Source organism: Gallinula chloropus (genome assembly GCF_964237585.1).
Source record: "Gallinula chloropus genome assembly, chromosome: 1".
Classification (NCBI taxonomy): domain Eukaryota; kingdom Metazoa; phylum Chordata; class Aves; order Gruiformes; family Rallidae; genus Gallinula; species Gallinula chloropus.
Genome location: NC_140085.1, coordinates 132611028 through 132636580, shown reverse-complemented (window position 1 = coordinate 132636580; position 25553 = coordinate 132611028). Strand labels below are relative to the sequence as shown.

General features: G+C 37.5%; 1 protein-coding gene across 2 annotated transcripts; it reads left to right on the top strand.

The window, feature by feature from the left end:
• The first annotated feature begins 134 nt into the window (after window positions 1-134).
• Window positions 135-25553, top strand: MOSPD2 (motile sperm domain containing 2). Of its 2 annotated transcripts, none has more exons than XM_084266413.1 (13): window positions 135-217; window positions 921-1007; window positions 3377-3531; window positions 8819-8879; window positions 9937-9975; window positions 10868-10992; window positions 13582-13752; window positions 16297-16409; window positions 19841-19937; window positions 20733-20829; window positions 21476-21605; window positions 24412-24532; window positions 25041-25553. In XM_084266413.1, exons 1-13 carry the CDS (start codon window positions 172-174, stop codon window positions 25167-25169), a joined length of 1371 nt encoding a protein of 456 aa, XP_084122539.1. In that variant the 5' UTR covers window positions 135-171; the 3' UTR covers window positions 25170-25553. The 2 variants fall into 2 exon arrangements, with proteins under 2 accessions (XP_084122539.1, XP_084122538.1); XM_084266412.1 differs by having other exon boundaries at window positions 136-217; window positions 24412-24514; window positions 25023-25553.

Sequence of the window (25553 nt, the reverse complement as noted above, 5' to 3'; positions counted from 1 at the left end):
GATGCATCTCCTTTTCATGTTTTTATAGCAATTAATATATTCTTACACTTTTATTTGCTAGATAAATCAGATAAATATGATTCTAGAGATGTGGAAAGACTTCAACAAGATGATAAATGGGTTGAAAATTATCTGATTTGGCGTCATGATGTTGTGGATGATACATTAAAGATGATTGATGAAAGCTTTCAGTGGAGGAAAGAATATACAGTAAATGGTAAGCTATGTTATATAATGACTTTGGTGTTTGTTGCTTTCTTTTTGCACTACAATGAACTTCTATTTAGTTTCATTGAGCACCTCTTAAAAGTTTTGTATGTACCAGAGAGATTAGCAAAACTTTTCTATACAGTAAAAAAAAGGATTTATTGCTTTTTCTACTTACCAGTTCTGCCTCACTGTTTTCTGTTGTGGTTCCATATGGTGTTTTAAGAGGAGTAAAGGAAGGCAGCTATCACTTGCTTCGTCTTTGTGCATTTGCTAGAATGGAGGCCTTAAACAACAAGGAAAAGCCGCCCCCCAAAAACCAGGGCTCTGCCGTTCATCACAGTAGCACTGGTCTGACACCCCAGATAGAATAGATCTGCGTTTTGTGCTGTGAGAGTGTTTTGAAAGTGAGCAATCTGATCTTAAGTACAGAGCAAGGAAGGTTGTAGATATGAGCGAAATTAGACTTGCAGCAATCTTATTTCAATATTAGTTATTTTTTCCTAAACAGATTCTTCTGTACAGCTTGAGAATAAGAAGATAGCGAAGCTTTCAAATGAGCTCAGTATTTGCATTTAGCTTAGCAAAGGCCTTGAAAAGCTGTTTATAAAGACATTTTTGTATTTTATTACTAGACTGCTGTACTTTAGTGGCTTCTGTTAAGTTACGTCTTCATTAATATGATTACTGAAATAGTTTATTTGGCTTTGCAGACCTGACAGAATCTGTCCTTCCAAAATGGTTGTTTGAAAATGGTGCTCTCTTTCTGCATGGATATGACAAAGAGGGCTATAAACTATGTAAGTTACACAGAACGTTTCCAGTGACTGACCATTATTTTTTGTTTCCAGCACTTTACTATCTATTTTGATAAATAAATGTTTGAAAATAGAAGTAGGTACATACTGGCAACTGATTTCACTAAAAATGATGGGAAGTTGGTAACTTTGAATATCTTTGATCGCAGAAGTGGAATAAGGACACTTCATCAGCAGTCTTGAAAAAATCAAAAGCTTTGTCCTAATTATAATGCAGTTTTTAACTTCCTTGTTGAAGCACGTTGCTTTTGTATCTACTGCAGTAAGTATATGACTAGTAAAATGCTTCTGATTATAGTACGTTGCCAAGAGTGTGAGTAGCTAGAAAAGCATACTTGCAGTGGTTCACAGGACTTCTACAATGGCTTTCTTATTTTGCTTTTGTGTTCTTAATATTTTTTTTTTTTATGTCATTGTAATGTTTGGTAACAATGTGACTAGCTGACTACTGACTGTTGGAAAGCAAACTCAAGTTGTGTTGGCAATTAGAGTAAGATTTGTAGGGAAACAGTAAATATTGCCTGAAATACTCTTGCATTTTTTAATAGTGTATAATAGATGGGAAATATTATTTTCTATAAATGATTCTGTTGTAACATCTCACATATTTACTTTTAATTAAGCTTAAATCCTGGGAGGCAAAAGAGGCTTTTAGAACAAATCACTTGAGGCTTTCCAAACAACCTTGAGAAACAGTTAAAGCTGAAATTCTGCTTTTCCTTGGTTAACAAGCAATAGTCTGTACTTCCAGAAATGCCTCACCAATCCAGTCTCTAACAAATGGTGCTTTAAGCATCTATATGCTAATTTTAATAAGGAAAATCATGGCCAGAAAAATACAGCTTTTATTCTCTGGCTGTGTTTTCTTAAACTGTCCCTCCTATCATCGTAAGATATCAACAGTTTTTTTGTACAACATTGATATTTTGTTTCATGATTTTCACTTAGCCTGTAAGTTGAGTATTCAAGGATGAGCAGTGGCCTCAGTAGCCTTCAGGAAGCTGAGCATGATTATACTGGGTGGTTGAATTTAATGAGTTTGAGGGTGGGGTAAAGTAGAAAACCACTACTTTCTAGCATCTGTGCTTGGACTGAGGAAATTATGCAGTTGTTTCATGATGAGAATGTCTAAGTTGGGTAAATAATGATACCTAATTTTATTGTCACTGAAACATAACTAATATCTCAGTTATGCATATTTCAAGTTTCTTCTCTGAATGTTAATTGGGTCAGAATAGATGACTTGGTATGGGGATTCACATTGTATCGTAGTTAAGAGTTCTTGCATAGTCAACACTTGAGAAATGCGTTTCTTGAGCCTTGTGTTCCATTCCTGTTCTGTTTATGTAAAATATACTTTTTAAAGTATGAAGAAGTTCTTCAAACCAAGAAGAATTGGTTACTCATGAGTTGTGTGTTTTGAATAGGAGTATCTCTATTGAAATTTTGAACTTAGAGCATCTGGTTAATGTGCTATGTTTAAAAAAACTTTGTTTCTTTACCTAACATACAAAGTACTTTGTATTTGCAATTGGAAAGAAAAAGACATGGAGAAGAAATCTCACTTATAGTCAGACTTTCTGAGTTTTTCAGGGACAAAATTAGAGTATGTGTACAATTATTTTCAGGAATTGTCTAACTGTCATATTGTAGAGGTAACAAAAAATGAAGGCTTCTCATATTGCTGCTCTGAATACTACTTTTATCATTTCATTATATGATCAGTAATTTAGTTTCAGACATTTTTGTGAAGTCTGTTACTTAAAAATATGATACTTCTCATGAAAAAACTGCCTAAAATTGCCTCTAAATATCTTATTCCAGAAGGGTATGCATTGGGCTTTCATTTATATAGTCTTAATCTTCTGGGTTTTGACTTTAGAAAGCTCTGTTGTTTTTATGCACACATTATGAATTGTATAAATAGTTTTTCAAAGCACATGAACTGCAATGCTGTCGAAAACCTAGGTAGGAAAAGAAACATAAATTTTGCAATCACAACAATACTTAGAACATATCATCATATCTAAAGACTCTGTGATTTAATTTGCAATTATGAAATAATATAGACAAGTACTCCTTAAATGCATGATATTTTTCCACTCCATTTCTTCTAATCTTTGAAAAAGTTCTGGAATAAAAATGGGAGCAAGGAAGAAGGTGTGTGTGTGTGAAAAGATATGCAGTTATTTTTCTAACTGTTCCTAGCCTACAAAATAATCGAAACGTAGGAGGTAAACACAGGGGGGTTAACAAATTTTAGTGCATCCTGTATAGTTATTTGCATGATGTATTCTGTTGATTGAGATCCCTTGTTTCAATTTCTGTGTGTTTTTCTTTCTCTTTGCAAGTTTGGTTCAGAGTGAAACATCATATAAGAGATCCTAAACAGCAACTTGAGAAAAAGAAACTAGTAGCTTTTTGGTTAGAGCATTATGCCAAGAGAGATCATGGAAAGCCCTTAACAGTGGTATTTGACATGGCTGAAACTGGAATCAGTCACATAGTAAGTATTTTTATGATGTTTTCATGTCTGCTTTCTGAATTGCTTACCCTGTGACCCCAGAAAAAGGGAAGTCCCCGGGCAGTCCTTGACCTCTAAATGACTTAAGGCTGCATCAGTGATACATGAAGCTGCTTTTTGTGATATGAGCTGTTTCAAAAATCTTTATGTACGAAACTTAAGTCTCGTACAGCACCCTGAAAATTTGCTTTTAGTTTGGTAACTGAGCTGAGGTGGCTGTGTGCAGTAGCTGCTCACCAGCTTGCATGACAGTAGTAGAACTTTAGTTTTTAAGCAGCCATTATTTATGGTGAGTACAGTTGCTTCCATTTCAACAGCGTTATTTTCAATGTCATCTTTTTTGTATAAGTATGTCAGTCAAGAGTGAAGAATGGAAAAATGGGGTAATGGTGAAGCATTGAAACACTTAAATGCAGTTGCTGAGGTCTTTCATCTGTTTTAGCAAGTTAGCGTCTTCAGTGTGGCAGTTCTGATCCTGCCTCTCCATCCTGTAAGCTGTGCATGCTGTATGTTTAAATTGTGTTTTTTTCTTAGGTCCCTGCATGCATGTCTTTCCACCCATTTAATTTTGCTGTGAAGGGAAGTTATCTTGATGCAGAAGAACAGTTCATCACGTAGGCATTGCATTCAGAATTCATTGTAACTGAATACAGCCCAAATCTGGCTTTGATCTTGCTAACAAAATGTGCTGCTAAATGATAAGACTATAATGGTGAAGAAATCTGTTTGCTGTGTACAGATACAGAAAAAAAACAGGGTGTCTGGACTTGAATGGGTGTGATGAATTTCTGAATTACAGGCCTGTCTGTTGCTCAAGTTTATACTTCCAGCAATAATGTTCTCACCCCCTTTTTCAGTTACTTGTCCAACCTGTCAGCTTTACTGAAGACTGTTTCCTCTAAGCATGACCTTACATGAATGAGACATTCTCACTCTTCTTTCAGAAGAAGAGACAGTTCTTTTAGCAAAAGTTTTTGTTCATTTCTAAATGTTTCTTAGGACTGCAAAATAAAGAAGGAGCAGTGTTGCTCAGTCACTTCTATAAAAGTGATGATTATTCAAAGGTTGCAGTTATCTAAGAGAACTAGAGAGGGATTTCACTTTTGTCTTGGACATAACTGTAGAACTGAATAATAAAATGTCAAGAGGAGTAATCTGTTTCAGTAAACTATTTCCTACTTGTACAATCTACAAATTCAAAGTTACAGCCGTTTAAAAAAACATTTCAGAATCAAATATTAGAAAATCCATGTTCTAACTATTTGGAAATAAGTGTAAAAATAAATACCATACCTATCAGTCATGTCTCAAGTCAGCAGTTGACTTTGAGAATTATTTAGATTTTATATAACATTACATGAAACACACTTAAGAACTGTTCTTGAATTGATTGTCATAACTGTTAAGTCCTGTACCTATATAGAAAAGGGTAAGATTTAAAGAATGTAATTTGGGGTGGGGTTGAATTTTCAAAAGCTTAATTTATATTGTCTCTTTGGGCATAATTGATCCTGAAAATGTGAAATGTTTAAATTCACCCCAAACACCTCCCAGTGCAATACTCTTACTTTAGAAAACCGGTAGTTGAGTAGCATTCGCTTTCACTAAAGCTTTCACATGATCCCTGGAATTCTATATGCTCCATATTTGCTTCTGCTTCAGTGATTCTTGCACGCTGTCTGAACGTGTTGTAACTTGTCATCCGTCTGCCTGTGTTTCTTTGAAGGATGCTAAACGGTGCTGAGCTTGTAGTGTCGGAGTGTCAACATTGTAGCATGTGGGGGGGTTTTCTTCTAGTCTGAGTGTGAGATTCAGCTCAGTAAAGTATCTTTCTATTGTGATGCAGAAATGCTATTTTTGTGTTTCAGGAAGCAAAAAATTGCCTTAGTGTGTATTCCTTGGGATCAGTTTTTCTAATATGATGGATTTCAACAAAACAAATGCATATATTTAGTTCACTTTTTAAAGTATTTCCTTTAAAAGATGGAGATCTCTTGCTAGTGTCCATTAGTATTTATATGTCGCGTGTGACAGCACTTATGTGAGGACCAAAATCTCAAATTGTTCCTTGAAGTTATTTGTAAATATATTTCAGTTGAAGGTGGATTCGTCAGTTGCATGCAGTGGGCTTTCTTTTTTGCAGCTCTTTCACTTCCCTTGCTTTGAGATGGAATTTTTGATCCCAATACCTTCTCAACACTCATCAGTACGCTGCATGCTATCACCTTGTATATTTTCTAGAAAAGTTTAATACGCATTTTTGCTCCTAAGATTGTGCCTTAGTAGGGCTTGGGCTATGTTATGGTTCAAAAGATGTTTTTCTTATAGAGGAGTTCGGGTTAATATCTGGATCACTGCATCTACTTAGTTTTAAGTGTGTCAGGTGACCTTTTTGCTGTCTTTATACTAAGTCTTCAAATTCACCAGATCTGAGGATCTTTTTTTTTTTTTTGTGACCCATTTTGCCTGGGTATCAGCTTGTGATCAGGTTTATCTAAAATGGCTGTTAACACAGTCTGAATGCAACACTACTGCTAGCAGTAAAACTTGATCGGGATAATAGCATACAATGAAGCTGCAGCTTACCTCTTGGTTGAGGTCCTCTTCTGAAATTTTGAACTTAAATGCCTTATTTAAATTTATGTAGATTTATGAGTGAATGTATGTTGTAGTGTCTCTTCCTTTACGTCTGTTTTTCTGGTATTTTGATAATGAAAGCATTAATGCATACCTATATTTTACTACAGGCACCTGAGATAAGCTTTGCAGAAGCTTGTTAAAAACAATACCACCTCCTACATCTTGATTTAGGCTGTCTAAAGTCAGGATATTTTTTTTTTTTGAGGGATGGGCGAGGGAAGTGATGTTTAAGTCACTGTAATGTAGATACGTTAATATCGACAGAGCTGTCCACTAGTCTTTTTATCTGACTTCAGTAGATAAAAGCACGTTTTTAGTACCTGCTTTCAGGAGCAGAATGTATGCAGTCTCAGGTGACAAGATTGAGATCTTGCCTGTTGCTGTGCATTTCTAGGCTTAGTCTCAAAAAATCTCACTAATTTTCTACAGGAAAGAAAATCTCATTTCTATAGAACATAGGATTTTTTTCTACAAAATGCAGTGCCATACAGTTATTCTTATGGGAACGGCAAAAAGTGGTGTGTTTCTGTTTGTGTGGCAGGAATGCATTTAAATATGTTAAACCCCCTTGTTTTCTTCCTTTTAAACACAAGATGCTTAATGTTGCATTAGGACCTTGCAGCTAGGCAACACAGTATCACAAGTTTTTGAGAAGATGTTCTGACAAACAAATGTGTTGTAATTCAATTTTGCAAGGCCAAGAGAATAAGGGATTAATAATATTTATGTGGAAGAAGTAACTTGATTTGGCTTTTATGGAACATAATCATGAAATGACTTTTGTCCAGTGTATTGGGACTTCCAGAAACACGCTCTCAGCAGGTGCTGCCCACAAATGTCCCATTGTACAGTCTTGATTTTCAGCTAGTACATTTATCATGGAACAGAAATATTTTTAGTGGCTGTTTCTAGCTGTGTAGAGGAACTGTTAAATTTTATCCTAAAAGGATTTAGATTTCTGAGTCCTTTTGTAGAACATAATTCGTTTACATGTTCTGTTGCTGTGGACAAAGAGCTATGGTCAACGGCTCAATGTCTCAGGCTTTGAGAGGCTTGAGAGGTCAGCCCATGTGAACAACAAGAAATTCAACAAGACCAAGTGCAAGGTCCTGCATATGGGTCAGTGCAATCCCAAGCAGAGCTATAGGCTGGGTGGAGAATGGATTGAAAGCAGCCCTGAGGACTTGGGTGTTGGAGAATGAGAATCACAGAACGTTGGGGATTGGGTGGACCTCTGGAGATCATATAGTCCAACCCTCCTGCCAGAGCAGGATCACCTTAGAACAGGTCACACAGGACAGCATCCAAGCAGCTTTTGAACATCTCCAGAGATGGAGATTCTTCAGCCTTGCTGGGGCAGCCTGTTCTAGTGCTCGGCTACCCTCAGTAAAGTTCCTCATCATGTTTAGGTGGAACTTCCTATATTCAAGCTTATGCCTACTGTCTCTTGTCCTTTTACTGCACCACTGAAAAAAGACTGACCCCATCCTCCTGACAACCCCCCTTCAAGCTTAACTAGAGTTGGCGATGTGTGCTTGCAACTCAGAAAGCCAAATGTATCCCCAGCTGCGTCAAAATCAGCATGACCAGCAAATCAGGGGAGGTGATTCTGCCCCTCTACTCTGCACTGGTGAGACCCCACCTGCAGTACTGTGTCCAGCTATGGGGCCCTTAGTACACGTGAGACATGGAGCTGTTGGTATTAGTACAGAGGAGGCCCACAAATATGATCAGAGCACTGGAGCACCTCTCCTGTGAAGACAGGATGAATGCATTGGGCTGCTTCAGCCTGGAGAAGAGAAAAATCCAGGGAGACCTTACAGAGCCTACCTATACCTAAAGAGGCTACTTCTGTTACGTGATTTGAGGGAAGTGTTAGTACTTGTAGGAATGTTCATGGCAGGCTTCCCACCTATTTTACTGTGGTAAGAAATCTTACTTTATTATGCCTGCTTCGTAAAATGACGTCTTTTTTGTGTTTTACTATGAAGTCAGTTGTACTATGCCTGGATTTTGCAGTGGAGACTTGGCTATTCTATTTCTGTGCAACTGCTTGTTAGATGGAAGCACCCTGAAAATCAGTGGTTTATAAGCAGCTTTGAGAGCTGCTTTGGCTTGCAATTTCTATGTGCGCCACAAACTAATACTAAAACAACAAAAAACCCTATTAAAAAGAAAACTCTTTTCCTTCTGGAAGATCCTGAGTGTGGTATTATGTTGAACAATACGCATGATAAAATTCTGAAGGGAAATCTCTGTTCGTTCTTGTCAGGCTTTAAGATAATCTCACACTTCTCCAGGTTTAAAAGCTTACTTTTCTCTGTATGTCTTCATTACAGTTTAAATCCTGTTGATACTCTGCAGTCATTTAGAAATCTAACTTCATTGATAATAGGTCTGTTGACTTCTTTCTTGCATCATAAAGCTAATTTTCACTGCAGTCCTGTAGCAAGTTAATGAAGTGAAACGCGTTGCGTAGTTTGGAGGATGATTGTAGTATGTAGAAGACTCAAGTATAGACAATTACAATATAAGTATCTTGAGCTATCCAATAAATGCCTTAGCTTCACTAGGCCTGTAATTGTAATCCTTTGATTTACACGGCATTTACTCTGTGCTTTTATTTTAGGACTTGGATTTTGTACGGTTTATTGTCAACTGTTTTACAGATTATTACCCGAACTTCCTGAGTAAGTATTGCATCCTGAGTAAGTATATTGCATACTGAGTAAGTATATTGCATCCTAAGCACTGCAGATTTGTGTAAGAAGAGCATTTAATGTTGCAGGTTGTGGGGAAGATTTTGAGTCTTTTTGCATGTGATTTACGTGGTAACTATGTGGAACACACAGATCCAGAGTATTTTTGTGCTCGTAATTCAGCACAAGTTTGTATAGTAAATAAACTTTACATTCATCAAAAATCGGGTGGTGCTTCATGAGTTACAACTCTTAAGACATGTTTTTAGAAATTCCGAATGGATGTAAGTATCTAAAACCACCAAATTGGCTTGTTTCTTACTTCAGTAGAACCTTTGCAAACTTGCATGATAGTTTGTATCCTTTAGGAGTCTTCAGGGGACAGAAATGAATGTCTGCAGAAATTTTTATGGATCAGTGACTTAGTCTGAACAGATTAAGGCACCTTTGCATGTAGGTTTGGAAAAAACCTGCATACTTGCCTGCTAATGTTCTTTTACGGACAGGCACACCCTGAACAGCTTCTGCCAGTTTGTCCTACGTGGCTTGCAAACTCTCTTAAGAGTCGAAGCACTGACTTTCAGATTTTTCTGCTAAAATAATTCTTGGAAAAGAATGTAGTTTTACAAAGAGCCTTGCTGTTTGCTGCTTTGGGAAGAGGTGCTGAATATACATGTCGAAACTTATTTTCCATTTAATTATTGATTTTCTAGGTCAAGTTGAAATCCTACCTTTCTCTGTCTTATTTGGGGTGATAAATAATAAGTAACAGTATGTCAGAAAAGTAGTATCCCAAGGAAGTATTATAAACAGTGTATAACTTAATTTTATTACCTGTTTTCTAAGCAAACAGCTAATGTCTTTGATAGAAATAGGTTTATATATGTTAAAAAACAAGTATTCAAAATTGCTTTCTACAAGGAAGTGAACACAGACTTCTAAAAATAAGGACTTGCTTCTTACATGATCACTATTGCTGTGCTTCCTCTCAAACAGAAATACAAACCACTTGGTATTCAGATTATTTCCGTTGTTTTTGTCTTTTCAGCAAAGATAGTGATCTTTGAAATGCCATGGATAATGAATGGTGAGTTGTTTGCTTCTGAGGCTTTTTGATCTTGATAACTCTTTAAAATTAGTAGCGTAGATAGGAAGCATTTTTCTTCTGCTCTGTGTAGATACAGCTAAATGGTGGAATTTGCTAACCATACATCTTAAAGTCTCTCAGTATATAAGTTACACCCTTTGTGTTTCTTCTAGCATTGTGTTTTGAATCATGAGTCTGTATTCATCCCATTGTTTTTAAAACTTGGGAGACCTTGATAAATAGTCTTTTCCTTGAAAATTTCTAATTGTAGTCCTTTCAAAGCTGGAACTGTTCATGATTAAGCAATACTGTCATTATCAAATGTTTGACATATAACCAGCCAAAAACTAAAATACACGACTTGATAGATGCCTGACACTGGACACTGATATTGCTATTTACATTTTGATGTGTATGCTTCAATAATTATCTCTAATTATAATGTACAGGATAAACATGCGATTTCTGTTGTTTTTTGGTTTTTTTACTAAATGAATAAATATTTTTCTTCTGGCTCTATATTTTTTGAATATTCATGTTTTAGCATCACAGAAAATTATGGTGCTTGAAAATAACTCTGTAGATCTAAAGTGTCCTTCAAAGCAGCAAAATGTTTTAAATATCAGGAGTGTATACATATGTTTCCCAACTTTCCTCACTCAGAGTTGGAAATAAAATTGCTTTTAGCCCCTCAGTACTTCCTGGGCTAAACTTCTAGACAAAACAGTTGTCACCTATAAATCAAAGATGTTCTTTTCGTAGAAGTCTGTGGACTGTCTGCAGAAACGTGTAGCTCGCTTGTGTTCTGTAACGTTTACCAGTGCATTGCAAAAACACCCTTCTTGACAACTGATATTATGTACCTATTGTTTGTTTCTTTGTTTTTTTAAAGCTGCTTTTAAAATCGTGAAGGGTTGGCTTGGCCCAGATGCAATAAGCATGTTAAAGTTCACGAACAAGAGTGATGTGCAGGAATACATCAATGGAGAGTATCTGCCACCTCATATGGGTGGAACTGTAAGTATATTGATATTTCATGGTTCCTTTGTGCTAGGTTTAGACATACCCATAGAAATTCAACATGGGGTTGAGAGTTGCCCTACACAGATGTGAAACTTCTTGAAGTTATTCTGTTGATGGTAAACTGTGAATCATGTTAATATAAAATGGGTTAACTTCATGACAATTTGATATCTGCCAGCCTTAAGTACAGAAATATTTTTTCTGAATCATACATCTACTGCAGGACTTTGAGTGGATAGCATTAAAGCTGATTACATAAACCAGAAACTTGGATTTTGCAGGACTTTGGAATATAAGCATAAATTCTGTATAATATGTGCTTATAAACATAAGCATGAAGTTCTCATCAGTGCCTGTTGGTAACAGTTAACAGCTGTGCTGCTGAAGAGGGACTGCATGAACATGGCTTTGAGTAGCTCCAGTCCACACTGCGTAGATGTCGCTGTCTTTATGGGAGGTTTGTCTTGGAGAGCTTGTTGGAATTGCTTAAAACAGATTTAGGAGCAAGCTAATAATAAGCAGTCTGGAAAATTACTGTTAGCTGCTCAAAAGCCACTTGCTAAAAACTTCTATTTAGTAATAAATATATACAAGTCAAGTATTTTCCTGGATTTTATACTAGTTCCAGCTGTTGATATTAATGGTGGGACAGCCAAAATCTTAAGGCGTACACGTTCTGGCTGGCCAGGGAGATTTGTTGTCACTTCAGTAACATTTCGTGTGAGACTGATGTAAATACAGTAGTGTTTCAGTTTGCATATTTGCCTGGTTTTCCTTTCAGAGAGACAATAGATGGTTGTTAAAAACCAAGATTCCCTTCCCTGGTGCTAATACAGAATAATGTGTGCAGCTGGAATGCTGTATTCTTCACCTAGGTATCCAAATAGATTGCCCATAGCTTGTTTGATAGCATTGATGGCATTTATAGATCAGTGGCCTGAAGTCAAGACATCACCAGGCATTTTTGCATGTGACTGTGGCTGCTGTGTACATGTAGCCTTAGAACCAGTACCTTGATTAAGGTATCTATACCACAATTGCTGAACAGTAAAGTCTCTGCATCTGCTACAAAAGAAAGCTGTTAGTCTATAGGATGTATCATATGCATTATTCATTGCTGTGTATCAAGCATTGAGTAAATAAATCTTGTTTACCTGTGTGAGGTTTCACCCCACTAATAGATAAGCCCATGTCACAAACTTAGACTGTGGTTGGGAAGTGTGATGCTTCAAGTTCTCCCAATGCTGAGATTCTCTTCAGCTGTTGAAGCTATCCAGCATTGTGCATTAACGTGAGGAAGTGAAATCTGCAGCAAAATTAGCAGCTCTTTAAGGTCACTTCGTCTTATACTGGAAGGCTTTTTATCAGCCTGGCTATTTCTGTCTTGTATCTGAAAATGGAGGATGTCAGTATTCTGCAAGCCTACAGGTGAAGTACCCTGTTGCAGATGCTCTTCAAGGCCCTTAATAGGGTATTGCTTGAGCCACTGGATACCTGTTTCATTCACCTAAAGGTCTATGACACTTGCTTCAGCCTGAAGAATAGGGGAGATGTAGTCGTTGATTACACATTGAGAGGGACTATGCTGTTTTGTTTGGGGTGCCTTATGATTGGCTCTAAGGATTTCCTTGCCCTCCTTCCCCCAACATCACCATCACAGTATTTTGTTTTGAGTCAGCATACTTCTTTATGGAAAGCTCTCTTGAAACACTTCTTAAACTCCCTGCTGGTAGCATGGTGTGGGAACTGTAAGCATGTCTCAAGTCTGCTTCAGCGGAGTCAAATCTGTGTTACTTTAATTTTCTGTGGAAAAAGCTGATGAACTATTCTGTTTACTTGGGGTTTAAAACTGAAAATGCAGTAGGAACAGAGACTCCTGTTTAAACATTGTAACATCTAGTATGGCAAAACTTCCTCTGAGAGTGTTAATAGTATTTCTAATTAGAAAAAACAGGTTTTTACTTGCACTCCAATAGAACAAAATACCTCTTAATGTAGGAGTGGGGAACACTTAAATATACTGCTTCTGTATTACTTGGGTGTCTTGAATTTAGTCTTTAAACTGATCTGGCATTCCAAAGGCTGAGGTGTGAGTGGCAGGCTGTGTTAAAGCACCCCACGCTATGGGGATTGTTTGGGGTGATTATGTGGCTTTAGTGTTTTTTTTTTAAAACTGGCTGTATGAAACTAAAATACAAAGAGCAAGTGAAGCTTATAATCACTTCTGGAATATTCTTCAGAAATAGGTTTTAAACCAGATTTTGTAGAACTAAGAACAAAACTTCAGCACTAAGACTCTGAAGGCTGATCCTCATTAGACAGTTCTCCTGTGACTAGAAATAACAGTACTTGCAATGTAGTGGCTTCATTGTGTGACTGTATTGATTTTAATAATGATGATAAAATAAAACCTATTCATAGAGTCAGCTTCCTGCACAGGAGTCCAATTTAAAATGGATAAATGAAAGAAAAAATTTTGCATATGACTTTAACTATTTCCATTAAAAAAAAAAACAAACCCTACAGAAGGCACTTCTCATCCTCCTACATAACTGGTCTTTTAAAACTGTCCTTATGTTTTAGGATTCTTTCAAGTACAGTTATCCTCCATTGGTTGATGATGACTTTCAAACTCCTTTATGTGAAAATGGGCCCATTACTAGTGAAGATGAGCATGAAAGTAAAGAAGAGATAGATGCGGACACCAAGGAGACTGGGGAGCTGAATGAAGAACAAAACCCTAATCAGAAAAAGGTATTTAAATCTGAAGGTTGAGACAAGAACAGTTAAACAGCTACAATGTGGGACAGAAGTGTATAACTTCTGCTGCTTGTCAGACTTTTTTACTTTATATTGATTTCTTTATTTTTTTTCCTCCTAGTTTGACAAAAGGACCCGGTAAAACGGAAAATTATGCTTGCAGTTTCAACCTTGCCTCTTAATACATTAATGAGTTTCATGCTTGTGGAGGAGTAAAATGTGTGCCAAATACTTAGTATCTCTTTGGAACGTACTGAATTGTACAGTAAAACTTAAAGGTTTCTGTGTTTTGTTTTCCAAGGTTATGCCTTTCGAGTTGTTTTATTTTTGAGATACCTGCTGATACACATCTTAAGCATCTGAGAAAACAGATGTATTTTAAGTCAGTATGCAGATGAGAAAACATTAAGTTAAATATTTTTATTTTTGCGGATATTAATTTGTGTTTTAAATTACTGATAAAAATCTCAATGTATACAAGAGGCTTTATTTAATCTCAAGAGAAATTGTATCCCTGATCCATCAATCCTGTTTTACAGTTTAATTTTCATGTAGTGGTATTTATTCAGAAGTACCAAAGCATTGGTTTACCCAAGTCCATATGAAATGATACTTATGAATATGCAATGATAGTTGGGGGAAAGGATATTCCTCTTTAAAATAGCAGGAAAAATCTGGAATTTACCACAAGTGCTATATGTGATTTTGGAATATGAAGTGCAGAACTTCTGTTTAATGGAGTAGAATACTTTGTGATACTACACTCGCAGTTTCATTTACTGTTTTGTCACAATAATTTGTGAGATACAGCTTGCTTTATGTAGCCCAGCTGTTCTTTGCAACCTGGCCAGCTAATCAAAAGACTATTTCACTGACTTTAAGATCAGAAGGAAGCATTATGCATCCATGATGGCTTCCTGAGCATTAGACTCAGTAGCTTGTTTCAGTTGTAGCACAGGCTCTAAGCTCTGATTCTCAGATATGGAACTGTAGAGAATGCCTGTTCCATGTGTGAGTTGACTTAGTGCTCAATGGCCTCAGTATTTGTTTTTAATTTGCTTGGCTGGCTTCAGCTTTCTACTTATGCTTATGTGGGTTTTAAAACTTTTTTCTCTAATATTGATTTGGTCACTTTTAAGCAGTATAATCAAGCTGCTACCTAATCTTTTCAATGATCTAAGATCAACACGTATGCTCATCATGTATTGATTAATTTTAAGGCATGTTTAAGGTCTTACCTTTAACATAATTTTAAAATTTCAGACCATAATCTCACTGTTTTTGGTGCTATTCTTGTAAAAAGTAGGGCTATTGTTTTTCTTCAACTCATTATTCTGTTCACATATTTAAGAACAATAGTTACTATTTCTTCCACACCAAGGACACCATTGTTTGCCATTTCAATGTTATGTCCTTTTCCAAAATGTATTTTTCAGGAATACTCCCTTATTGTCTCAGAATGGCTGTAACTTATTTCAAAGCTAATTATTTTTTTACTTGGCTGTGTCTAAATATAGGTATTCAAATGCTTTTAAGGCCAGCTTCCAAACTAAGAAATCTGTGAATTGTCACAAGGACTCCACCTTTAATGTGGATTATAATAATATTTTTTTTGCTAATTCTAATTAGGTTCACGTAGAATAAAGCACAACGTAACTAGTGCCTTTGCTATAGTAACCTTTTACTATAATCTTAAACAATCCAATTGCTGTGTAGTTTCTTTTATAAAGCCTTTTTTCTAGAAAATTTGTATTCTTTTCATTCCCATTCTTCAAACTTTCATAAAGTGAATTATCTTCATGTCCTCTGTTTTGAGTGGAATAATAACAAGGGTAAACAAACTGTTCAGCTAGCTGATCTTGAATAATGATGTCAATAATTCTTTCAGTTTTCTATATTAAACTTCCCCCCTGCCCTGTTTTGCATTGAATTCCAGAGTTCTTTTATATTCAGATGGTCAGGTCAGCTGACATGTATTTTTCTTAATATAATAGAGGAAAACCCTCAGAACCTAAGGTATCTGCAGCTTTGGATGCACCAATTCCATCGCCGTTATTTAAGTTCCGCATACTTCAGAGTTCCATCTAAAAGCAGTCGAAGAGGCCTTTAGCAGCTCTGCAATACAATAAAGTGTGGAACGGTTACTGTGTTTTCTGTGCAGTCCTGGGGTGATTGTATTGGGTTGTCTATTTTAATTGAAGAGTTTTGCACTGGAAGAATAGCATCAGTGCTCTATAGTACTTCAGATTTTTAAGACTGTAATTTAATACGTCTGGAGTTTTCAAAAATAACCTGGGCATCAAGAAAATACATGGTAAAAAGTGAAGCAGGTGTTTTGTCCATGTTTGGTATATTAAACTGCTGTAAAAATAACTCTGTTTGGCGGAGTTCAGCTTCAGGGAATGAATATATATTAAACCTGGTCTGCAATATATGATGTTGAAATAAACCACCTTCTATTCTTTGAAATACCTGCATGATTTTATAATGTGTAAGACAGGTTTGTAGTTAACCATTATAACTATCGTTTTTACTCAGATGAATTCTATAGAACAAATTTCCAAATCAGAGGAAACAGACAAAACAGAGTTCAAACCAAAAAATGCAAAGAAAGCATTAACCACTTTTAAAGGACCTTTATTACATATCAGGTAACAATATATTTTTTCTTTACAATGTGCTTTGGATACTTGAGTACTGAACTAATTGATTATGAAAATAAACTATTTTTTTAGGCTAAGAGAATAATAGTAGTTAAACAACCTTTATAAGAACAATTTTTACAAATATCAAAGAATTTTTCTGGTTTTACATATTTTTAGTGAAACTTTTAGCATGCTTTTTACTAATTAGTAGGTGTGTGTTTTATACAATGGTAGAAGCATTTAATGGTTTCATTTATTTTTGAGAAACTATTGTGGTTTTAGGTGCTTATCCACTGAGAGCAGTGGTTTGACATTGGTTTTTAAGGCAGTGACATCAGTGTGTTTACTAAAACAGCTTTCACTGTTAAACCTTGCTTAAATTTTTAACTTACGGTGGTGTAAATATACATTAATTTGCACCAATTAAACAGTGAGTGAGTCCAATTTATTTTGTGTGGGAAGTGCTCTGCATAAATGGCATATCTGCCTGGAAGACTTTGTCATCAGAGATGTTTATGTCTTTCAGTTGATCTGTTGTTTCTCATTAAACTAGGGGAAAAATAAGTGAGCCCTTTTTTCCCTGGTGCCTTTCAGGTTAAGATGCTTGTTTCAGCAATTGATTTAGGTGCTAACTTTTCTTTCCACTTCCAGTTTGCTATTAGATGAATGAAGAAAATATCTAATTTATAGGTAATTCCTTAGCTAACTGTACTGGATTAGCTTTGGAGTGAATTTGTATGATATGCTCATTGGCATTATATTTTTTGTCGAATTTTCCTGCTTTTGAAACTAAAATTATAGCCCTTTATGTGCACAATCTTCCTCTGTGCAGACTTAATTTTCTGTATGGCAGGACAAAGGCATAGTCTGTGGAGTTGTGATTATTGTTTTTTTAAAGGAATGTTTTAAATTTTCTGTCCCTGTGACAAAAGAAGCTGTGTTCTTCTCTCCACCTCTTAAAACCCCCAAGCAACTGAGAAATACCACAAACAAAAAAACAACCAACAAAACCGACCTCCACAACAAAACCCCACACAAATGGTTCCTTTTTCTCTTCAAAGTATTTCAAGTTCTGCCATTGGAATAAAAGTGTTGGAGTTCATGTAAATTACATGAAAGAGTAAATTTTGTCAAGTTCTGGTGGTGCTAATACTTGTAGTCTTGGTGTCCTGGAAAATAAAATACCAGTGTCTGCATTGTCCTTGCTGTTTGTTTGGGTTTGTTTTTTTTAAGTCGGCTCTTCAGGGTGCATGGTGGTTGATCTTTGTTAATACTCTACCTCTGCAGAAGCTCTAACTAGGTTTTGTTTCTGTTGAATCTTTCCTAGGACACTAAACTGCAGTCTATTGAACTGACAATATGTACTGCTATTTGTAACCACTCACAGGCACCTTTCTCAAACTCTGAGCTCTGCCAGTATAATTAACTGGCATCTTTGCCAGTGCCAGTGTAGCACTGTGAGGGGAGCAGCCAAAAGCCTGACCTGGAAGCTGAGGCACGGGAGCTTTGGCATCATGGAGTCACTAAGAACTGTGGGCCTTTCTGTGCCTCCCCAGCAGCTGCTGATGCAGTGAGGCCTCCTTAGGCCCCTGCAGGAATATTCTTTACTTTCCATTGCTTAGTGCCCGTTGGCTCTGGTGTATCACCGAAGCTGGGTACTTGTGCTCTTCTGTTGCTTACCAGTCATATGCAAGTCATCTGTCACCCTGGTTTAGACCACCATTCTATTGGCCATGCATACCTTACTAGTAAGATGAGTATTTGACCTTCATCTTCGTCAGGTCTGCTGTCTGGGAGAAGACTGGCTCGTGTTGTGGGATAAGTAGAGGCAAGCACTTAGGTAGAACAAGCTGAGGTAGTTACCCCACACTTATGGAAGTAGCGTCTGTGTGAAAAATTAAAAGGCTTGGTGGTTCAACCTCACCCTCTCACTAACTACACACCACCTACTCCTGCCACAGTGGAACTAGTTGATTTCACAAATAGGTACACAGTGGTGCCCTTGAAGGCCTGCCCCTCCCCCCCAACTCTTTTTTTTCCTCATTGTGGCAGTAGCTACAGTTGGTGGTGGAACCAGAGAGATCAGGCTGTGGATGGAGATTCCTTTCCTTGATCTCTTTCTGGGGGTAATTTTGATGCTAATTAATGCTTTCCCATCTCATGGTTCACCTTGTAATTGCTATAACACCCTCACATCTGCAATAATGCAGTATTAATATAACCAAAATGCCTTGTAATTATAGTCCTTCCTTTCCTTATTAACTACTTACTCTGAGAATTCAGCTTCCCTCCTGCACCCTGAGAGGAGGAGGAGGAGGGTAAAGTTATGTCATTAATCTGGTTTAAACCCATCAGTTTCTGCCTCACTCAACACACTTCCTTCCCCACCACAAAGCAAAACATTTGTCCCATGAACTGCCTAATGCATTGTGAAACACAATCACACTCATGGTCACCATTGCATTCTTGTTTCTAGCATGGGTGTTCAGGCAGGCTTGTCCTACAGCACCAAGGGTTTTTCTTCTCTAATAACACTGGGTTGCTTCAGTGAGAGAAGAAAGGACTGTTACTATGAAAGAGAGGAGTTTTTTTGAGGGGGAGATCAAACTAATGTGAAATTGGCATTCTACAAGGAGAGAAGAGGAAAAAATTTGTAACACTTTTTTTTAATAAAAAAATGCTTTCTCAAAAGATGATGCAGTTCTGTAGTAGCGTGGCAGTTTTTTGCATCTTCCTAATGTGATGTTGAAAGAAAAGAGCTTTTTTACTTGAGTTTTCTCTCAACTTGTACTACATAAGCATGCCCTACTTTTTGCTTATTCCAAAATGAGTTGTGTTAGTTCAATATGGTTTTAAAACTTTCATGCATGAATTTCCCAATTGCAATAGAACATTAAAAACAAGCAAACTCTCTATTGGTACATGTGGAGACACATGCATGTGAAGACTTGACTCATAAGTACAAGTGCCTTTAGCTGTACTGGTTGAAATGATTGTCACTCAGGTATCTGCCTGCTCCTCTTGTGCATGCTCTGTATCCTTCACAAGGATAGATGTATGCTGTGGAAATAATTCCCTGTGTATAATGCCTTCTAGTCTTTAATATTAGCATAAATTAAAATTAATAACGCTTTCCCTTAACATACTGATTAAGAGCAGCAGCTGAAGTGGTTGTGTCTCTTGACTTTTCCTGATGTTGCAGTTGGTCATGCTCTTCCAGATGGAAGGCAAGGCTAGTAATCAACTGATGCAGCTAGAATCACTTGTCATGAGTCAACCCTGAGCTTCAGTACAAAATTTCTGCATTTGATTTTCACAGCCTTTTTGGTGGAGAAACTGTTTATAGTGACTGCAGCTGCAGGGCTGAAAGTATTTTCTTTTCCTGTATATTGCAAAAACAACCTGAATAAACTTACTCTTTTTTAATTTCTTACTAGCCCAGCAGAAGAACTATATTTTGGATCCAAAGAAACTGGAGAGAAAAAATGTTTGATAGTTCTCACAAATGTGACCAAAAACATAGTGGCTTTTAAGGTAAGTATTTCATGTGCAGTCTCTTTTGCTTTAGTAAACATGGAACTCTCTTATTTTTGGCAAGGAGGAAAAAATTCTATGAAACATACTTCTTAATCTAATTTTTTTATTCTGTTGTGATGTTAGAAGTAGATGAAATAAATCTTCTGGCTGAATTTATGCCTGTTATGTGCTACCCCAAAGGGGAGAATCAGTAATACGGATCTTGGGTGCAGTAACTGCGAAAGACCTATGGAGTTGGTTAGTTCTTCAGTGACAACCTAAGCTTCCTGAAAAAGGATGGTTAAAACATGTTGAAAAGTGTTCTCTGTGGATTTTTTTTCTCCTTGTTAATCCTTGGCTGGGAACAAGTTAGCAGTGCACCAGAATGATGCGGCTCCATCTGCATTGTCAAAGGAACGAACACCGTTCTGCTTCTTCGGAAATACTGAGTTGAATTGTATTTTGATTTGGTTTTCTACAACGTCTTTTGTGTTCTCTGTATGCATGAGTAACTGAAGTTTCGGTGTGTTCATATTAAGAATTTGAACAGGTAGTCTGCTTGATATTATTGGATCTTTTTGTTTGTTTATATGAGATATGCCAGAAAGAAAGAAGTGCTTGAAAAAGAGGAAAAAGTGAAATACCAGCATCTGATTACTCCTACAAAATAGAATATTCTATGGACTGGATGTGTTACCATGTCTCGATGGCTTAAGCGTTGGGGGATTTTGGTTATTACAGAAGGAGGGGAGTTGCACACCAATCATAGCTTATGTATTCATTGTATGATCGTTTGGTGTTTCTCATTTCCAGGTGAGAACAACTGCTCCTGAAAAATACAGAGTTAAACCCAGTAACAGCAGTTGTGAACCTGGCACATCATTGGATATAATAGTCTCTCTTCATGGTGGTAAGTAAAATCTTACAGTAGAATTTTCAAGAAATCCAGACAAGTTTTATTAACAAGCTGACCACTACAGATACTAACCTTTGTGTATGCTTACTAGGGTGTAAGACTGACTCCCATGTTTGCTTGACTATTTTGAGAATGATGCCTTTTTTTTAAAAAGCAAAACCAAACCAAAACTATGTTAGACAGCATTAACTGCCCACACCGATTTACTACTCCACTTAGGCTTAAGCACCTGTTGTCTGCAGCCCATTCTAGTTTTTGTCTCAAAGAAAAGGTCACAGTGGCAGCTGGCTCACTGGTGCTCTGTTACACTGGGACTTTATCAGGTGTCCTAAATTTTTGTAAGGACACCTGAATTTGCTGGAGAAGGTGTTCTTTACAGATTTTTGTGTTGTCCTCAAAACGTTTGGATGAAAGTAGTTCTAGTAAAATGAAGCCATAGAATTTTGGGACAACTACGATCAGGATTACTGAGCTTGAGCATCATTTTGTTACTCTTCTTTCTAGTAAGTCAGTGTCTAATGTCCTGCAATAAACAAGCTCCCATTTTAAAACACCTCTTCAAAAATGCTTCTGTACACTTTGTAATGTTGTCATTTTATCCACGCATAATTTTTTGGTTTTATTTTTCCTTTGAGGGCAGGTTTTGCAGCTTCTCTGCAGGATCGTTTCCTTATAATGGCAGCAGAAATGGACCAGTCTTCTGGAGCAGGTGTACCAGAACTGACTCAGTTTTGGAAAGAAGTCCCTAGGACCAAAGTGATGGAACATAGGTGAGCATGTGGTTTTCTGTTGACAGGTTTGGTGGGGGGGGTTTTAGCCATTGTTATTTAGCTGATTTATAGCAACCTGCATTTCATAATCAGTGAAAGAGTTTTCCCAACCTAATTGCATGCTTCCTGACTGAAGTGGATTGCTGAGGCTTCCACTCTGTTTTTAATGCATAAAATTTTATGGTATTCTGAACTAGCTTTTATTTTTATTGCTGTCTATCTTTTGCTGATTAAGTGAAAAAAATGTGAATGGCTGTGACTGTACATGTGGATGGCAGACTGAATTTTTGAAATAAAAATGTGCCACTGGAGTTTTCTAAACACTGAAGCAAGGAAAGAAGACATACCAAATGCAGAGCTGTTTTCTAGATGATGTTTCTGCTGCAGAAAATCATCATTTTCTAGAGAATTTCTGTAAAACCTATCACATCCATATATATCAGCCTCCTCGACTGGAGGCTGGCAGATGTTACCCCCATATATAAGAAGGGCCGGAAGGAGGATCCAGGGAACTACAGGCCTGTCAGTCTGACCTCAGTCCCAGGAAAGATCATGGAGAGGGTCATCTTGGGAGCTATCACACAGCACATGCATGATGGCCAGGGGGTCAGGCCAAGTCAACATGGGTTTACAAAAGGTAGATCCTGTCATACTGACCTGATCACCTTCTGTGACAAGGTGACCTGCTTAATGGACAAGGGGAAGGCTGTGGATGTGTCTACCTGAACTTCAGTAAAGCCTTTGACATGGTTTCTCACAGCATTCTGACTGAGAAACTGGCTGCCACTGGCCTTGACAGGTGAACCCTCAGCTGTGTTAGAAACTGGCTGGATGGACGTGCCCAAAGGGTGGTGGGGAATGGAAAAAAATCCAGCTGGAGGCGGGTCATGAGTGGCGTCCCCCAGGGCTCATTCCTGGGTCCAGTCTTGTTTACATCTTTATGAATGACCTCGATGAAGGGATTGAATGCTCCATCAGTAAGTTTGCAGATGACACTAAACTAGGAGGAAGTGTTGATCTGCCTGAGGGTAGGGAGGCTCTTCAGAGGGATCTGAACAGACTGGACCTATGGGCTGAGACCAACGGGATGAAGTTTAACATGGCCAAGTGTAGAGTGCTGCACATGGGACATAACAACCCTGTGCAGTGCCACAGGCTTGGGGGAGACTGGCTGGAGAGCTGTCAGGAAGAGAAGGACTTGGGGGTGTTGGTTGACAGCAGGCTGAATATGAGCCAGCAGTGTGCCCAGGCAGCCAAGAAGGCCAATGGCATCCTGGCTTGTATCAAAAACAGTGTGGCCGGTAGGTCTAGGGAGGTAATTGTGCCCCTGTACTCAGCGTTGATGAGGCCACACCTTGAGTACTGTGTGCAGTTCTGGGCTCCCCACCGTAAGGACATTGAGGTCCTTGAGCAAGTGCAGAGAAGGGCAACCAGGCTGGTGAAGGGGCTGGAGGGCAAATCCTATGAGGGAACGGCTGAGTGAGCTGGGGATGAAGAGACCTTTGAAGATCATCGAGTCCAACCGTTCCCATCCTAAGCTAAACCATATCCTTAAGTACCTCATCTACCCTTTTTTTGAACACATCCAGGGAAGGTGACTCAACCACCTCCCTGGGCAGCCTGTTCCAGGCCCTGACAACTCTTTCAGTAAAAGTTTTTTCTAATATCTAATCTAAACCTGCCCTGGCACAGCTTTGTGCCATCTCCCCTTGTCCTATCTCCTGTCACCTGGCTGAAGAGACCATTGCCCACCTCTCTACAACCTCCCTTCAGGTAGTTATAGGTGGTGATAAGGTCTCCCCTCACCCTCCTTTTCTCCAGAGGAATTAAGCTCCTTCCATAAATACAGCAAAGATTCTTAAAGACAGCTCTTGTAACGATAGTGAGAGATTATTTTATTACATTAAATTTATCGACTGTAAAGTGTGCCACATTGTGTACATTACTGATCGATCAAAACTGACCTGTATTTGTTTAATTATAGCTAGATTAAAAGTGGTGGAAGACATAATTGCTCTGTCTTCAGTGTTGTATGTGCAAAAGCTTTATCTGAGTAATCAAGTTAGATTTTATTACACTTAATTTTCCCCTTTTTTGTTTTGTCTTGCTCAAAAACTTTTAGCACTATTCTTTCCTTAAAATAGAAGAATGCCACAGCCTCAAGTTAACCGTTTCTTTTACAAATGAATTCCCACACTAACTGGCTTCCATGTAATCAGAGGAGCTTCTGCTTTTTATAATTTACTTTTATAAATTGCATAGGATGCCACATCCTCCAATTGTGGCTCAAAGTTATGTTCCTTTACATTCAACTGTCCAATACATGACAAACATTGTTGCTAAGGTTTAAACTGGAAAGAAAAGCTTTAGGTTTTATTTTGCTGTTCAATAAGTCATTGCAGCTCTGGTAGTAAGTGTTCGATTGAATAATCCAGTGGATCCTGTGCTATGAATTTAAAATGATGAAGATAAAATTTAACTTAGCATGTGGATAGTTTTGATCTTGTTTTCTTTATAAAAAGCTGTCAAAACAGAATTGGTGGACTGGGGAAACCTTTTCAGACTGTCACTGCAACGGTCGCTGCTCATCACAGGGGGACTGGAGTAGATGACCTTTGAAGATCCCCTCCAGCTGAAACGGTTCTATGATTGTGTGACTCTTAGTAGTCATTTAGAGAACTAATAAACCAGAACATATCATAAAGTGCATGTAATAACTGTTAAATGGACTGTTTACTACTATTATTTATAAAACATTGCATTAAATTTACAATTTTTGGTGCATAATTTTTTTCCTCTTTCACAGGCTCCGGTGTCACGTCGTAGAAAGTAGTAAGCCTTCTTCTCTGACATTAAAAGAGAACTCATTTAATATTCCAGCAAAAAACAATGAAGATTTACATATACAGGTAATAGTGTATTCTGTTGTGCTGAATAGTGAACAAAATTATAAAATATGATAGAGACAAAAATCATTTACACTAAATATCTTTGGTACTTTGTAAATTATGCTGTTTGAAAAGCTCAGCAGTTTAAAGTAACTAAATTGGTGATAATGATTTAACTATTCTGTTGGTAATGGTTTAATGAAATGCAACTTGCAATGCAGTTTGCTCATCCTCTTGTGTATATGATAGATCTGGGATAGCTGTGAGCCTCAGCATGTCTTGCTTCCCAGTGTAAAGATCTCACCTGCTTGATGTGGGCAATGTAGGTTGTGCATAACTCAGAGATTCAAAGCTGCTTTGGTGGAACACATTCCTGAAGGATGTAGTGATGGAAAAGGGATCATTAAGAGCAGGGGTGGATTTAAAAATTTTTCTTTCTGTGCTTATAGTTACTGGCTAAGTAGCTCTAAACTAACAAGTATTTTCACATGCAGTTATTCTAATTTAATGAAACTATTTCTAATTTCAGCTAACTCGTTTACTGCAAATTAATAAAAGACTTCAAGAACAGATTGATCGCTGCCTCTGGTTCCAGCAGTTGTCAGCTGTTCTGTCCCTACTATCTGTTAGTGTTGTTGCCTTCTGCTTCTACCTGGTGTATACCCAGAGAAGCTAAAAAGAATTCCTTTGTGCTGGATATGCTGCCCGTGGTGGTTGGTTGGAGTGGAAGAGATGTCAGTGCTGCTCTCCGATTCTGGAACTGTCAAAATGAGGTTTGTGAGCCCACAACTGACCAATGATGCAACTTCCTGAAATCAAAGAAGAAATGAACAACCAGCAAAGGAAATGACTGAAAGCTGACACTTTGTGCATGAGGAAGATGTTAGAGCTAGGACCTGTTTTCACTGTACAATTCCATAAATACTGCTGAGCTGGAAGAAGGAAACCAAATGCAACAGCATAATTTAAAACTGCTTACGCTTTTCCCCCTCTGTTCAGCTAAGGTTAAACGTTTTGTTTCTTTTCATCATATTCATTCTTACGCCCTGAATTACTTTCA